The 15,182-nt window shown below is 44.9% G+C and overlaps 1 protein-coding gene across 28 annotated transcripts in view; it reads right to left on the reverse strand.

The window, feature by feature from the left end:
* Nucleotides 1–15,182, reverse strand: part of Dennd1a (DENN domain containing 1A) — a 487,315-nt gene that overhangs the window by 45,111 nt on the left and 427,022 nt on the right. For 26 of the 28 annotated variants that reach the window (NM_001191747.1, XM_039105292.2, XM_039105287.2 and 23 more), the window contains 6 exons: nt 13,662–13,766; nt 13,312–13,399; nt 11,335–11,375; nt 9,211–9,282; nt 7,673–7,729; nt 143–274 (listed from right to left, as the gene is read on the reverse strand). In NM_001191747.1, the coding sequence (NP_001178676.1) occupies nt 143–274; nt 7,673–7,729; nt 9,211–9,282; nt 11,335–11,375; nt 13,312–13,399; nt 13,662–13,766 (495 nt within the window). Of the gene's footprint in view, nt 1–142; nt 275–7,672; nt 7,825–9,210; nt 9,283–11,334; nt 11,376–13,311; nt 13,400–13,661; nt 13,767–15,182 lie in introns of those variants that run through there. The other 2 variants (XM_063283996.1, XM_063283997.1) reach the window with 1 other exon arrangement.

Raw genomic sequence — 15,182 nt, forward strand, 5'->3', positions numbered from 1 at the left:
TGTCAAACACTTGATGGTGTGAAGAGCATGGAGTTGCTTTGCTGGAGAGCTTGGTGCAAACCTGTGACCTGCTCACACTCCAGCTCTGACACAAACAAAACCATGAAAACCAAACAGCCCTGTGAATGGGCAGAACACATACCTGCCCAAAGTGGACTGTGATTGGTCTCCGGTCTTCTCGAAGTTTGGGGTCCTTGGCCTCTGCCAGTGGGGATGGTATGGTCTTTGGCAGTGGATCTTCTGCAGAGGATGCACAGCCATTCTCGGTGATGTCCTGTGGGAAGAAGGAAGGTCTAGGCTTGCACTGGGGTCCTGGTCCTTTGCCCTCTTGCTTCATTCCCATAAGCCAAGAGGTCTGCTAAGAACTACCCCCAGGCTGTTCTAAGTCCGCCCCCCTGGGAGAGGCGGAGGAACAGAAGCTAATTTGGCCTTCTGACACTGATGTACCAAAGAAGCCAAAACTATCCACGTGAAATTATAAACATAATTTTCAGTGAAAAACCTATTTCATTCTGTATTCTTCTATGGCTATTTTCATTTTCACACATTCACTTTGTCTATATGCAGACATTTAAAAATTACTTGTAATCACAGCTCATGCATAATTTTATATCCTGTTTTTCTCCAATATAAGCATCACCATGGTGCCACACAGTCATTATAATAATAATTTTAATGGATGCATAATATTTTCATTTTGCAGACATCTAATGATTTAATAACTCATCCCATCACTGGTGGGTGTGTTTTTTTCTTTCTAAATGCTAACAATACATGTCACATTTTTCTTCCCTTTTGTAGTATTGCCTTTGTAGAAATTCCTAAGAATGAAAGCATGAGGTCAAACAAACACTTTCTAAGGCTTTTTATTCATTCTACCAAATTGCTTCCCAATTTACACCAACTATCTGCAATGGGTGTGTTATCAGTTTCACGGTACTTGTTAGCCTTATCATTTTAAAAATGTATTGCTAATTTAATAGGTGGAAAATTAGACCTCATTGTTGTTTTAATTTGCATTACTTTGATTATTTGTGAGTGTGGCTTTTTTTCTGTCTGCTTACGGTGGCACTACAGATCACTTTCCTGGCCCTTTCTTCTCTTCCTTGTGTTTCTGAAAGGGCCTAAGGGTTTCCCTGACCTGCAGAGTATCTACAGGATGAAGAAAATCTGTTAAAACCTAAACATTTACATTTCATGTGTGTGTCTGGTGAATGAAACTAAGAAAACTCCCATGTGTAAGGGGTAGTCCATGGCTTCTTTGGCTGTGCTTGTCAGCTGAGCATTGGTGTAGACTAGTGAAAACATGGACATGTTCCCCTTTTGCAATAAGCATTATATGTTTTATTGAGGTCAAGCAAGTGCTTAGGACTAGTCAGAGAATAAAGGTACAAATAAATAACATTTAAGTAATCATTTTTTTTTCTTTTTTCTTTTTTTTCGGAGCTGGGGACCGAACCCAGGGCCTTGCGCGCAAGCGCTCTACCACTGAGCTAAATCTCCAACCCCCAAGTAATCATTTTTTTAATCACAAAAATAACCCATGCTCTGAATTAAACAATATAAATAATATAACATCCAACTTTTCCCATTATAAAAACAATTATACATTTCGGTCAAGGAAGACGCTTCTGATCATTGGCTACCCTTTCTCAACTGAGAGAATCATGAGACAGAAAAAGAAAGTGGTTACTTAGGAAGTAATTATGTACTAAGGAGGAGACATAGGTAAGACCGCTGAGCCTCAGTTTCCCTATAAGTAAGTGGGGACATGGAGCTGGGGATGAAAAGGAGATAGATAATGTAACATAAGTGTCTAGAGTATCGTTAGCTACCCAATAAACTACTGGAATGAAAAGAGAGCTTTATCCACGCATATGTGTACATCTGTATGTGTGTGCATGTGTGTGAGTGAGTGTACAATGTTACATACCCAGCTGCCTACTTCCTGGCTTCCTTTCCTAAGGAATCAGCTGCTGTACAAGCCAACCTAGAAGTCTCTGCTCGGTCAATGATACAGGAAGGTGATGACCTTTTAGCCTTACAAACAGGGCTTGGGCATGTGGCCCACTTTGGATTGGCCAGTCTAAGCTAAGCTAAGGCTCAAGTGATGAAAGGGGCTGCTGACAGCCAATTAGAAATGGATTGTTTGGAAAGGGGCTGCCCTAAGGTGCCTGGGTCAAATGGAACAAAGTAGAGGAGGGGCTCCTTCCGTGTCAGAGAGCAACTAAAGGGCAAAAGGGGCACTTCGGGTGTGTGTGGGTGCATCTAGAGGATTAACACAGGGTGAATGAGGCCAAACCTTAATAAATTCAATTTTGGTCCAGGAAAATATCCTTCTACCATGTGTGCGCGGCAGGAAAATATATTAACTAGGAAACTACTAAATAATTATTTTAAAAAGAAAACATGATCGTTTTGGGGAAAAGTGCCTTAGCTTAAGCTTTAAGTAAAAAGTGCAGTCTTTTAGCCTTATCTGTTCTACCAACTAGCTGCCTGGTCTTCTAGACTCATCCACCCTCTGCAACGGTTTCTTTGTTTTTACAACAGGGAGATTCCCAGTTGTTTGGCCAAGGCCCACTGAGAATGGTTTAAATGAGATGAGCTGTGAGGAGGCCTTGATAGAGCCCAGTATAGTGCAAACAGAGGGGTGTGTCGGGGGCTCCTACTCCTGGTGGCTATTTTTCCAGATTCTAGATTTCCATTCTCATACTCAGTGCTCAGGATGATCATGAGATGAATAGGATTATACTTCCTTATAGATGAGACAACAGGATTCAGATAGGGTAACCTATTTGAGACCACAGAGCTACAAAGTAGAAGAACCTAAGATAAGGAGCAGTGACATCTAAATCATATCAACTCCTAACTAAAGCCCAAGTGAAGGTATCTTGGCCTGAGAGGGTGGGTACACGCTATGCTGGGCCATTAGTAATGGCTTCCTCTCCTTCCTTCGCAGCCCTTCTTGCTAAACTGTCACAGGCTGCCATACCTTGGCCATCTATTGTAAAGCTCTCCAGGCTATATGTTCCTTGGGATCCACATTTTCTCAAGTCTAGCACAGCTTTCTCATAAATCTCCATTAAGCTGAACCAGACATTTGGAAGGCAAATGTGACTGGGTGTCTAAAAGCCACATCTTGTTTAGTTAGAATATTCAGACACCCCAAAATTTCTGTACTTTTTTATGGCTCCCCCATTGAGTGTTTGGCTTCTTCACTATTTCCTTCATCTGGGGAAGGACGACTGCTTCCTTGAGGATACCACAAGCAGCGGAGGGGGAGGAGTTCCAGTCAAGAGAACAATGAGAACAGTGATCTTTTTTTCTGTCTACCTGCAGACATATTGCATGAGTAGGAACTAAGGGAGCAACTCTGCATTCCTTGATTAAAGAAACGGTGGCCCAAGAACTGACTGATTTATCAGCTAAGGGAGAGGGATATGGGTACTCTGACACCTTCCTTGGAGGAAGGCAAACTAGAAGAAGTTTATATAAAATGCTGCAAGATGCAAATGTCCTATGGCTCACTAATTACATTTCTAGAAATGTTTTCAAATGAAGAAACCTAGAAGTAATTCAGGTGTCCAACAGAATTGGTTAAGGTGTGTGTGTGTGTGTGTGTGTGTGTGTGTGTGTGTGTGTGTATGTGCATGCACGCCTATGTGTAGTATGTGTCTACATATGCCAATCTAATAAAATTTATGAGCTTTTTAAAACAAGGACACATGGAAGAAACATTTTTAGAAGGCTGAGACATGTTCAGGGCATACCATATGAAAATGCAGATGAAAACAGATATTTTTCTTTTGCTGAATTTCCTAATATACATGTGATTTGTTGGCAAACAGGAAAAAACAAACAAACAAAAAAGACCCCAAGCCCTTGACCTTCTAAATGCTGTTTTTAAAAAGCAAAACAAGGGGCTGCAGGGAGGGGTGGGCCAATCCTTCCTGAAGGGTCACACAGGAGGAAGAAAGACCTACAACTCAAGAAGTCAACTCAAATGATCTTAGGAGCTGGGGACAGGCTTCCTGCTGTAAGAAGCAAGGCCACAAGAGGCACTCACAACTGGAGTTGGGAGTAGGGCTAGCATTCTAAGAACATTCCACTTTTTGCTGAGTAGGCTGAGGTCAGCAAGGACAGGATTTGTGCTGTACCTGTCTTTTCCCAGCCTACTTCCCATAACAGCAAATGTAAATTAAAGTATGAATATTGATACCAAACTTGTAGCCAAAATTGGAGTCTTGGTGATTGAGGCTGAAGCATATTTTAATGTGTCTAAAGACAGGGAGCTGACAGCTGTGTGATACAGTGTGAAAATGTCTGTTCTGTGAGTCTACCTGCCTTCCCTGCCCCCCACACGCTTGCTCACGCCCTTCATTACGATTGCAAGTGTTTGGCTAGAAAGTCAAGCCAACTGTGAATTTGCTCCTTTCAATCACACACACTAATCAAGCTCAACTTGTTTAAAGAACGGTGATTTAGAAACTCTCCAAATGGCTATGAAATGGGCCCATTTGGTTAGAGCATTTTGATACTAAAGAAAAAAATTCAGGGATTCCTTAAGGAACATAAATACACACACAATAATCTTACAATTTGTTGGCAAATGGGGGTGGGGAGGGCATGGACAATTTGCCCTAAATATCATTTTTTTTTTTTGGTTCTTTTTTTTTTTTGGAGCTGGGGACCGAACCCAGGGCCTTGCGCTTCCTAGGCAAGCGCTCTACCACTGAGCTAAATCCCCAACCCCTAAATATCATTTTTTAAAAGCAAAAACAAGGGGTTTTAGGGAGGGATGGGCCAATCCTTACTGAAGGGTCACACAGGAGGAAGAAAATAGAACTACAACTCAAGAGGCCATCATAGGGCAGCAAATTTTTAGTGCCCCCTACAGGTGAAGAGGAAGAATGTGCAGCTACTGGATTTAAAGTGCATTCTCCAGACAGCCTGAACCAGGGAAGCAGAGTGCAATTTGGTGAAACTCTTCTGCAGGTCAAGCCTGGTGAGGACATACTCCCAGAGAAGTGCCACTGTCTCTTCGGAAGCCATGGCTGGAATCCCTGTCATTTTGTCTTCTTCCTAACTCTGAGCAAGTTGAATTTCAAAGGAAGCTAGGCTACAACAGAACTTGGCCCCTTTGTTCCATTTATCCAGAGAAATATGTTCTCCATCTTTCTTTTTTGTTCCAGGGATGAAGCAGAGCAGGCATGGAACAAAGCCACACTATAGGATCTATGAACAATCACTTGCCAATGGTCACAGATACCCTGAAAGCTGTTTCAGAGGCTTTGAAACATCTATTGCACAGATGAACAAGGGATAGAAAAGGGGCCCTGTTCAGTCACATTAGAGATGGACCCTCCAAACACCTTAGTGGTGACCTCTTCATAGGTCGGCCCCACATTCTCTATTTGCAATTCAAACCCAAGGCAAGAGCAAAGAGGGCAAGACTAGGTTCTTGATTATGTGTGCAAGGTCACCATTGCTATGCAGAGTTAGAGGAGGCCAGGTGGCAACCCAGTGCATTGGAAAATTGGGTCTTTGCTGGCAACTGCCTCAATTTCATAGCAGAAACCAAACTTGCGATGTTTGTGTTAGGTGTATCGGGGAGCCATAGAGACAGGTTCCACGTTGCATGAAGGGGGAGGATGGAAGGGGGAGAAAAAAAGCCCAGGAAATATTTTCCACTACAGTGAGATAGGTCGGTAGAAGCTAAATCCTAAATTAGCTCAAGAAAGAGAGCTGGAGAGCACCAGAGACCAGGGGCCTGTGTGTACTGAACAATGCTGGGGTTTCAATTACAAAACAGCTCTTCCAAGAACAACTGCGAAATATCAAGTCTGTGGAAACCTGTAAGAGCCAAGGGGGGAAAAGTGAAAATTGAAAAGGGTGCACTAATAGATCTGTCAACAGTCCAGTGGTGACAAGCCACATTTCTATAAAATGCCTCCACCGTTTGTGTCACCTGAGGTGCACTGACTCTCTGTAGAACAATATCTCCTGAAGCTATTCTTGAAAAGCCTGGTGTGGGCTGGTGAGGGAGCAGGGGAGGGCGGAAATGGCTTTAAAGTCTATGAAGGAAGGAAAGGTGGAGTGTGTGGAGGGAACACGATCTAGACTGTGTAAATGAGCCTTTGGGTAAACACAGGGAAAAAAAGCTGAGCTTTGCTAACTGCTGCAGAGAGACTGTGTGGTGGGGAGGAACTCTTTGAAGGGCAGTCTCTGTCTTCATGGTCAGCATGAGCAAGGAGACCCTTTTGTCTGGCGCCTGAGGAGGGACCCCACCACTGCTTATTTCAGGCGATATACAAAACAACCGTACTCTACACTCTAGACACTGGTGGGGGAGCCCCTCCTGGACACATGTACTTCATCTCCATGTGACTGGGACGGGATGAAAAGGTATGATTAGTGACTCAGATAATATCTATGTAAAGAGTCCCACCTGCCATTGTCTGCCAGGGTGAACAGACTGCCATGCAGTCTGTGTGGATTGTGTTACAAGGTTTGTATCACAGGATGAGAACCTCAGCTGTTAAGAATTCATTGTCAGCCAAAGCTAGGAATTTAAATGCTTAGTAAGAGCAAATCATTTTCCAATTAAAAGAAAGGAATCAATTCCTTCGACCCATTTCAAGTTAATGAGGATTTTTTCAACTTCATAAAGTTGAAACTGCTTTCAATTAAAAACAGAACCGACACAAATTGCCTAGATAGTGGTACATTTAGGGGTGTGGGGAAAATGACCCCAGATATCTTTTGCAAAAGAAAACACTGTTTGGGGGAAGCAGTGGGCAGTACAGAGTGGAAGTATTCTGACAGTGGAGGTCAACAGATCTGAAATCTAATCCTGTCTTTGCTAGGCTCACGCACTGTGGCCTTGAGCGAATTACCTCACCTGTGAACCAGTCTCTTCACTCACAGCTTTGCTCTATGGATTTGGGGTGACAGCTTCTACTCTGGCTCATTTTGAACAAGGAGTGGCAGTCTCACAGATTGGAGGACATGCTGCAATACTATTACATACACACCCCTGCCCCACTCTGGTTACATTGCTGTACTCCCCAGGGACTCAGGTTGGGGAAATTTTAGCCACAGCAACTACACACAATTTTTCTGATGGACCATAGAGACAATCAGTCTCTGTGTGCATGTACCCTAGGCATAGGCTAGGCTACTCTTGCTCTGTGCAGTGTTGGGGGAGACCCATGGTATTCCCTTCCTGCTCACTCTTTGTGTGTATCTGCAAGAAAAAGGGTGGGCCTTTCTCTGGGTATGCTTTTGGGCTTAAGTTAAGACCAGACCGGGGGCAGAGGGTGGCAGCAGGATGGAGTGATACCAGGGTGGTGGCGGTTATGTTTGAGAGAGCCAGGGCTGCTGGACACCTGCAACCCCCAGGCCTGGTGGGGCAGGCTGGGAGACAGTGGTAACTCTGAACTCACTCGCCTTTGTGGGTTTAAGCCCACAAAGAGTCTTAATGTTATTTGAAGACAATTTTTTTGTCTGTGAATATTTATAACAGTGTGAAACTCCCGGACAGCTGGTAATGCATTTTGAAGTGTGCTAACAACACTGTATCAAACAGCCTTCTATTGATCACATCCTACTTTTTTGTGGCCACGCATTTCATACACGGTGCTTATACATTTTGAATAAGAACTTCAAGTACCTTTTGCTTCAAGCGGTTTTTCACCTCTTTTATTCCCATTTTTGCATGATCTTTTGCCTGCATGAAAAATTAATTTAAGTTAAGATTCCCTTTCTGTTTCCAGCCGGGTCTATGCTTGATTTCAGTCCACCATGAATCACCTTCTCTGATTACTAGAAAAACGAAGAAAAAATGGGATCATCAAGTTGAAAAATATAATGGCTGTGAAAACAAATACAAAGGTAAAAGGTTAAAAATAGTCCTAAAAAGAGCTGCAGAGATTTGATTTTCTGCATTTTGATGGCAGAGACTTTTTTCTCCTTTTCCTTCCCAGGCCTTTCTTCTGCTGGCTATAATTATTTACCTCAGCAGCCTGGTGACAGCTACCAGTAAAAGAACAGCAGCTTTACCTGTCACGAGACTCAGAGCCCGACTATACTTCACCAGGGCTGGGCTGGGCCGGGCCGGGCCAGGCCTTAGGGTCCATCTCCTTTCCAGATTGAAGGGTTGAAACAAAGCAGTTGCTAGGTTTTTATAGTACTGTTTCCTAAATTTCATTTTATAAGACACCCTGGCTTCTACTTTGTGTCAGTTTTGACCTGTGCATCTCTGCTGGTAGCCGCCCATCCAGTATAGAAACTAGAGCACAATTAAAAATGAAAATAAAGTAAAACCACCCCATGTATGTGGCTTGGGGTCAAAACAAGCAAGTAGAAAAAAGCACAAGAATAAATGCTTGAGGCTTGGGAGAGATGGAGCCAGGAACCCGTGTGTCTCCTGTGGCAGGGTCTTATAACACCCTTCCTATAGGACAATGGTAAGAGAGAGGATGAAGAATTTGGGACAGAACTGAGGGTGGTCTCTCCACTGTGCCCATGGTTATAAAACGGCAGGCTTCCCAAGGCCTCTACACTACCTGTATGTAACCATACATATAACCTGCCATGGGGAAGTTAAAAATGAGGGGTCATCTCCACACCATGCACACAGTCCTGGTTACAAAGTAGCAATCCCAAGCAATTCTCAGAACACTGAGACTGCTAAGAAATGACATGGCCACCCTGAAGTCACTTCTGCAACCCAAGCATTGATACGCTTGAGAGTCAGTTTCTATGAGGCATCGTGGTATAGATCTTTAATCCCTGCACTTGGGAGGAAGTGGCAGAGGAATCTCTGTGAGTTTGAGGCCAGCCTGGTCTACATAGTGAGTTCCAGGAAAGCCAAGGCTACATAGTGAGACCTTGTGTTACAAACAACAACAACAAAACAAAACATCAAGCCAAACAACAAAAACCCCCAACCAAACCACCACCACCTCCTCCTCCTCCACCACCACCACTACCACCACAACCACTACCACCTCCTCCTCCTCCACCACCACAACCACAACCACCTCCTCCTCCTCCTCTTTCTCCTGCTCCTCCACCACCACCATCATCACCACTTCCTCCTCCTCCTCCACCTCCCCTCCCCAACAAAACCCCAAACAAACCAAACAAAAAGAGTCTGGTTTCATGAAGGAACCCACCCATGGCTTCCAGATTTTGACCAGTACTTACAAACTTGTAGACAGTCTTCATGGCTGGGTTAGCTTTTGTTTTTACAGTATTCAGAATCGCTCCACTTCCTTTCTGTAATAAAAATGTCAATCAGCAATGTGGGCTGGAGGGAGAGTGGGCCAGCACCAACAAAAAGGGTTTCTCTTTAAGTAAGCCAGACAACATTTCCAGAGCATGTGATATGAGAAGAGAAGCAGGCCCAGGTGGTTACTGGGGTTAGTTAGGGCTATGGCAGACTCTGACTCTGTCTCTCTGTCTCTCTCTCCCCCATTCCTTCCTCCTCCCCCGTGCATACACAGGCACACACGTGTGTGGGGACTGGGGAAGAGGCATGTGATAACTAGTCAAGGGGAGACAGTAGACTCAATGTTTTGCTCAGTACCTGCCCCTGTCTAGGCTATCTGAGGCATGAGTTTCCTTTTGATCATCAGAAGCTCTTTAAAACACTTCTACTTACCATAGTGTTCTGTCCTATTTCCTAACTGTGAACCACCTAGCTAACTCCACTCTAGGGAAGAAAACAGGGTCCTGACTAACTAGAACCCCTGGCAACATGGTTTGTCACTTTCCCTGGGGAGCATGGGAGGCAGACATGGATGAAGGCTTTCCACGGCTTAGGAGGCAGCCAGGTGAAGTGCACAGGCCATTTGTAGTTGTACCTACAGCATGTTACAAGGCTGAAGGGCTCTGAGCCAAGGGAGGGTTTCTCTGAAGACCACCAGGCTTTGTGTGTATGGGCGAGGGACACAGAAGGGCAAATGCCACATTTGGATGGTGAGAGCTGCATTGGTTACATGCAGGAAGTTTGGAGACCAGAAGACTGGGGAGGGTCTCAGAGCAGAAAACATTTGACCTAGACCATGGAGGTTGAGTGCAGACTGATATGGAATATAGCAGGATATGAATATTCTCAGAGTATGAAACTACATTAAAAAGTGCAAAAGTTGGGAGCTATGGGCGTGCTCTTGGGACGAACAGGGGTTCTTGACCCATGGTGGAAATGAGGCTGGCAGGCCAGATGGGGTGGCACGAACAGAACCTGGAATGCTGGGTCCAGGGTATCATCATGCTCTGGAGGACTCTGAATCAAACATGTCATATAAGGGATGACAGTAAGTATTGACTTTAACTTTCAGCGCAACTTTTGGCAACTGTTTGCCTTAAAGATTTTGAGTTTTAATGAAAGACAACACAGTTTGACCTAGAAAGCGTTCTATGTTTTAGGACAATAGGAAAATTCTATCCACTCATCTATTCCGTTCTGGCTTCCAAAATTACTCAGAACGCTGTTTAAAGGGTCCTTTGGAGTACTGAAACTCCCTTTATCAATCAATCAGCAGGTCCTTATTGCTCGCCTCTGATGTGCCAAGTGCTGTGTTTGGCCGTCCAAGAACAAAGGCAGTCTTTCATGGGGTAGCTGCTTACTCTGGCCAACTGCAGCCACTTTCACGGGACCTGCCTTGGCAGCAGCTGTGGTTGGCCTGGAGCAGGAGAGAACACTTATCACATTATGCTGGAGCGTCTGTTTACGTACCTGCCTCCCTAACAAGATGGGGAGCTCCCCCAGGGCAGGACCTGCCCCCCTCTGGATTTCCAGGGGCCAGTTGTCCCTGGCACACAGTAGGCCTTGAGAACATACTCATTAGAAAGCCATAGAAAAGTCAGGAAAACTTTGAACTCCTTAGAGGCCACAGGAGCCCTGAGCACCTGGCTCCCAATTCAACAAGACGTTGTTCACAATTGCAGTAAGGAATGAAGAAAAGTGTCCCAGAGGAGCCCTTGAAGTGAAAGACACTGCAGTGTAGCAAGGGAGATGGATCTTTGGCTTTGCTGGGATCACAACTGCCTGGTAAAGGAAGGTAATGTTCTAGAACAATACTTCACTTCATTGGCCTTGGCTGGCCTGAAGAGGAGGGAGCCTCTCCAGCCTCATTTTCCCCATTAAGGGAGACCATTTCTTTTTAGTCCATCCCACAGGAGAGTGGTCTGGCATTAAGACAAAAGCATCTTCAGCTGAGAGAATGGACAAGGAAAGCTGCTTTGAGGCAGCTTTGTCAGTGGCTTCGGAGAGGAGCTGCCAGGGCCATATAGGAAACCAGGTAGCTCTGAATGGGGCACACTTACCCGGACTGTGGACAGCCACTGATGGTACAGTTTATCACTGCCTAGGGGAAGAGAGTGAGAGATGCTGTCATTTAAAGATGTCTTTAACTTGCCTTCATGTGGCTGGAAAGCTCACAATGCAGAGAAAGGCCAGGAGGTCTGTGTGTCTTACTCTCTGAGGTGTGAGGCAGTGAGTCAAGTCACTGGTTTTCATTCTCTGGTAGGTTTTGTATAAATGCCCACAGCTCCCACATCGCCCTCCTGTGCTTCATCAGCACTGCCTGCAACCCTGACTGCAGGGAGCTACCTTGGGCTCCTGAGCAAACAATCTGTCCATCTTCAAGACAGTAAAAAATGTGCTTCCCTTCTCTTGCCACCATTCCTTGCCATCTGTGAACTGAAAAGACAGCTAATATGTTGCATCCTCTGGAACCCTCTTCTCTTCTTTTAATTAATCTTTTTGGGCGTGTGTGTGAGAAACAGTGTTATGTAGTTCACATTGGCTTTGGCTTTCTGTTATTAAAGATGACCTTGAACTTCTGATCCTTCTAGCACAATGCAAGTTTATGAGGTAGGGTTTGAGCCAAGGATTATTAGGGAAGCACTTTACTATCTTCAGCTTTCTTCTTCCCTAAGAACAGCTCAGTCACTGGTTCAGGCCACATCTGTATTCTTTGATGCACCAGAGCTGAATGCCCCAGTGTAGGAACCCTGTGGACACGAGCTACCAGGTAGCTACCTGCCTGATGACAGATGTGAGTGAGCCCTGTTCACTGCATCCTGAGGGGCAAGGAGGTCTCAACATGAGGCTTTATTTAGCAACATATAGAGCCCATCTCCTAGAACTGCTCTCCCATGGTCAGGACTTGACTCATGAGTCTGCTCCTTCATTAGTTCGAGTGGTGCAGGGAGATAACAGAGCACTGTTCCAACCACCCACAACTCAAGTCTTCCTCCTCCTGCACTGGCTTCATTTGTGTTTGTCTTAGTCATGAATCTTTTTTTCCCAAGGATCAAAGCTGGAGCTCACACTGCTTAGCTCTGAGTTTAGTGTTCAGGGAATGCTTGTCAACAGTCTGCTGTGACTGGCCACAAACTGCACTGGTTTTAACAATTGTGGTGTGGGCTGGCTGGGCCTGTATCATCAACAGGTGGATGTGAAGCTGCCTCTGCAAGCTTGTCCTGCTCCCAAGATCATCAGCACAGCCCAGACTAAGGGCTCAGTAGTAAGAGGGTGTCATTATTCTAACTCCAAAGACTGAAACTACATGTATTCTTATCTCTGCCATCGAAGAACAAACCAATGGCTAGACTGGGACTCAGGTGGTGCTCATTACTGACACCTCCCAATACCCTACATGCTTTCCCTGAAAATAGAAAGGATGATACTTTTGAGACCAGCCACCCAGAAATGATGCTCATATCTTGTTTACTTATTTGTTTGAGAAAGGGTCTCACTGTACCGTGCAGGCTGGTTCCAAATCCTGGGCTCGAGTGATCACCTGCCTCAGCCTCCCAGTGGCTGTGACTATATATCACTGTGTCTGACTTAATGCTGTCTCACACTGCACAGAAACATGTGTTGAGCTTGACCCTAGAGCAGGGATTGTTTTGGGGAATTGCAGAACATGTTCTAATGACTCACTTTCTCGATACAGAAGCCCTGTGAAGTAGTCTGTGGCACCATCAGTGACTTGTCCCAGGTGTCACAGCTAGCAATGAGGTAGAGACCCCATTTGAGTTCAGCTCCCCTACTTTAGAATCTGGTAAGTGTCCCTTGTATCATGCTGGTCATGACACTCTGCCAGACTTTTCTACTCAGTAGAAGCAACTGCTCTGAGATGAGAGGCTTCACTTGGGCTAAGCTATGGGCATCCTATCACAAAACAATGAATTTCCCAACTCTTCCCAGGCCAAGGTTGAAGTCAGTCTCCTCCCTACCTCTACTGAAAAGGAAAACAAACCCCTGTGCCAGGAGGGCCACAGGCAGCTTCTTACCGGCATATTCTCCCATGCTGATCTCCTCCTCAAAGACATCACTGAAACCTTCACCGGAATTGAGAAGGTCTAGTCGGCCATCGATAAACTGGATGGACAAAAAGCAAATATACCACTTCTTGTCTATGGACAAGGGAATCATTCAATTGGGCACTGTGGTACATGCCTAAAACCAACCAAGAAGCAAGGAAGGGCCTGTCTGGCACCGAAGCCTTTTCTACAAAAACCCTTTCCCACCAGCCCTCTCTAGGCCCGTCCCTTCCCAGCCTTCATTCTTAGTGCCTAAGGTAGAAACCATTGCAGAAATGCCAACTAGGGACCTGACACAGGCCCTGAGGGAGGCTGGGCACCTGCTTGAAGAGCTGCAACTGTGTGGCATTCTGTAGGAACTGTCTCATGGCTCCAGAGCGGTAGTGGGACACGAAGGCCTCCTCACTGAAAGTGATGGGTTCTTCCTGGGAATGAAGAAGGGACATGAGGTCAGAGCAGGAAGCCCCCTTCTGCAGGATTCCACATCTTCTGCTCCTTTACTCCTTCCTATACAAGTGTGGTCATCATCAACTGCTCTAGTCAATGGTGGGGACGCTGTCTCTGGGAGGAAGAACCACATACAGTACACCAGATCAGAGAGTCTGGTTGGCAGAGCCGACAGCCAAGATCAGCTATGCATTCACCCCTGTGACCAACGACCACAACCTATAGCAAGTTAGTGCTGTGCCAGCCAGTATGACGATTTCCAAACTCTTCCTCCTATATGTAGAGGTAGAGCATGATGTCAGTCAACAGCTCATGTTGAAGGGACCCTACTAAGGCAGAGCTGCACCTTCAGAGCTGGGGCAGGGAACAGCACTGGGTTTTCCTTATTGGAGGCCTTTTCATAGATACTAACTGTGGAAAGTGGTTTTAAACTATAATCATTTACAAAATGATTATTTTACTTATTTGTTTTTGAGACAGACTCTTGCTATATAATTCAAGCTGGTCTTGAACTTGTGAGAGTCCTACTCAACCTTCTAAATGTTGGGATTACAGGTGTGTACCGCCATGCCTGGCTCACAATAGCTTGACCTATAGCAAGTTATAATTTACAAAATACTGACTGATTAAAAATAAAATAAAATTTACTACCTATACAAGTTTGTGTTTAAGTTGTTTGATGAATAAATTTTTGTCCCGAAAGTACATCGAGTCAAGAAAATGATACCTCAAGTTTTAAAATAAACAAACAAACAAACAAACAAACAAACAAACAAACAACCAGGCCCTATGTAGTTAGCGCTTTACTTTCTTTGAACTCATCTGCAGTACTTGTCTATGCAGACATGCCTTTAATTGTGTTTTGCATTCCTGGTTCTGAAAGATCTGCGTTTTACATCTTGAGCTGTGTTAAGGGCACCCCCTCCTTTCTTGGACTTGGTGGAAAACACAAAGATGTTTGAAGCTCTGCTTTTATCCTGTTTTAATGAGTTACGTGTTAAATTTACTGTCTGGCTCCTACAAGTTCCAGGAACTCCTTACACTTCAATCTAGCTAATATTAATTCAGCAACTGGGCAGCTCCACTCCTCAGGCTGGAGGGGTGGCCCAGAAACATAACAATGGAGGCAATGCACTTTTATACAGTTCACCCCTCCCTGATTTTACAAAGGATCTGAGGCTCTTTATGCAAGCACCTATGACAACAAATAAGAAAAGTGATTGCTGAGAAATACACATCGTGAGATGGTTTAGAAACAGTTCTGGACGAGTTGCTTCTCCGTTCCTCAACTTGAGTTACAGAATCATTTGGAGCTTCCTAGCTGACGAGGCAGGAGAATGCTGCAGACTGTGCTGTGAACAAGCAGAGTACACCTCTCATCCCCAGGGAAGGAC

The sequence above is a fragment of the Rattus norvegicus genome, chromosome 3, assembly GCF_036323735.1.
Source record: "Rattus norvegicus strain BN/NHsdMcwi chromosome 3, GRCr8, whole genome shotgun sequence".
Taxonomy (NCBI): Eukaryota; Metazoa; Chordata; class Mammalia; order Rodentia; family Muridae; genus Rattus; species Rattus norvegicus.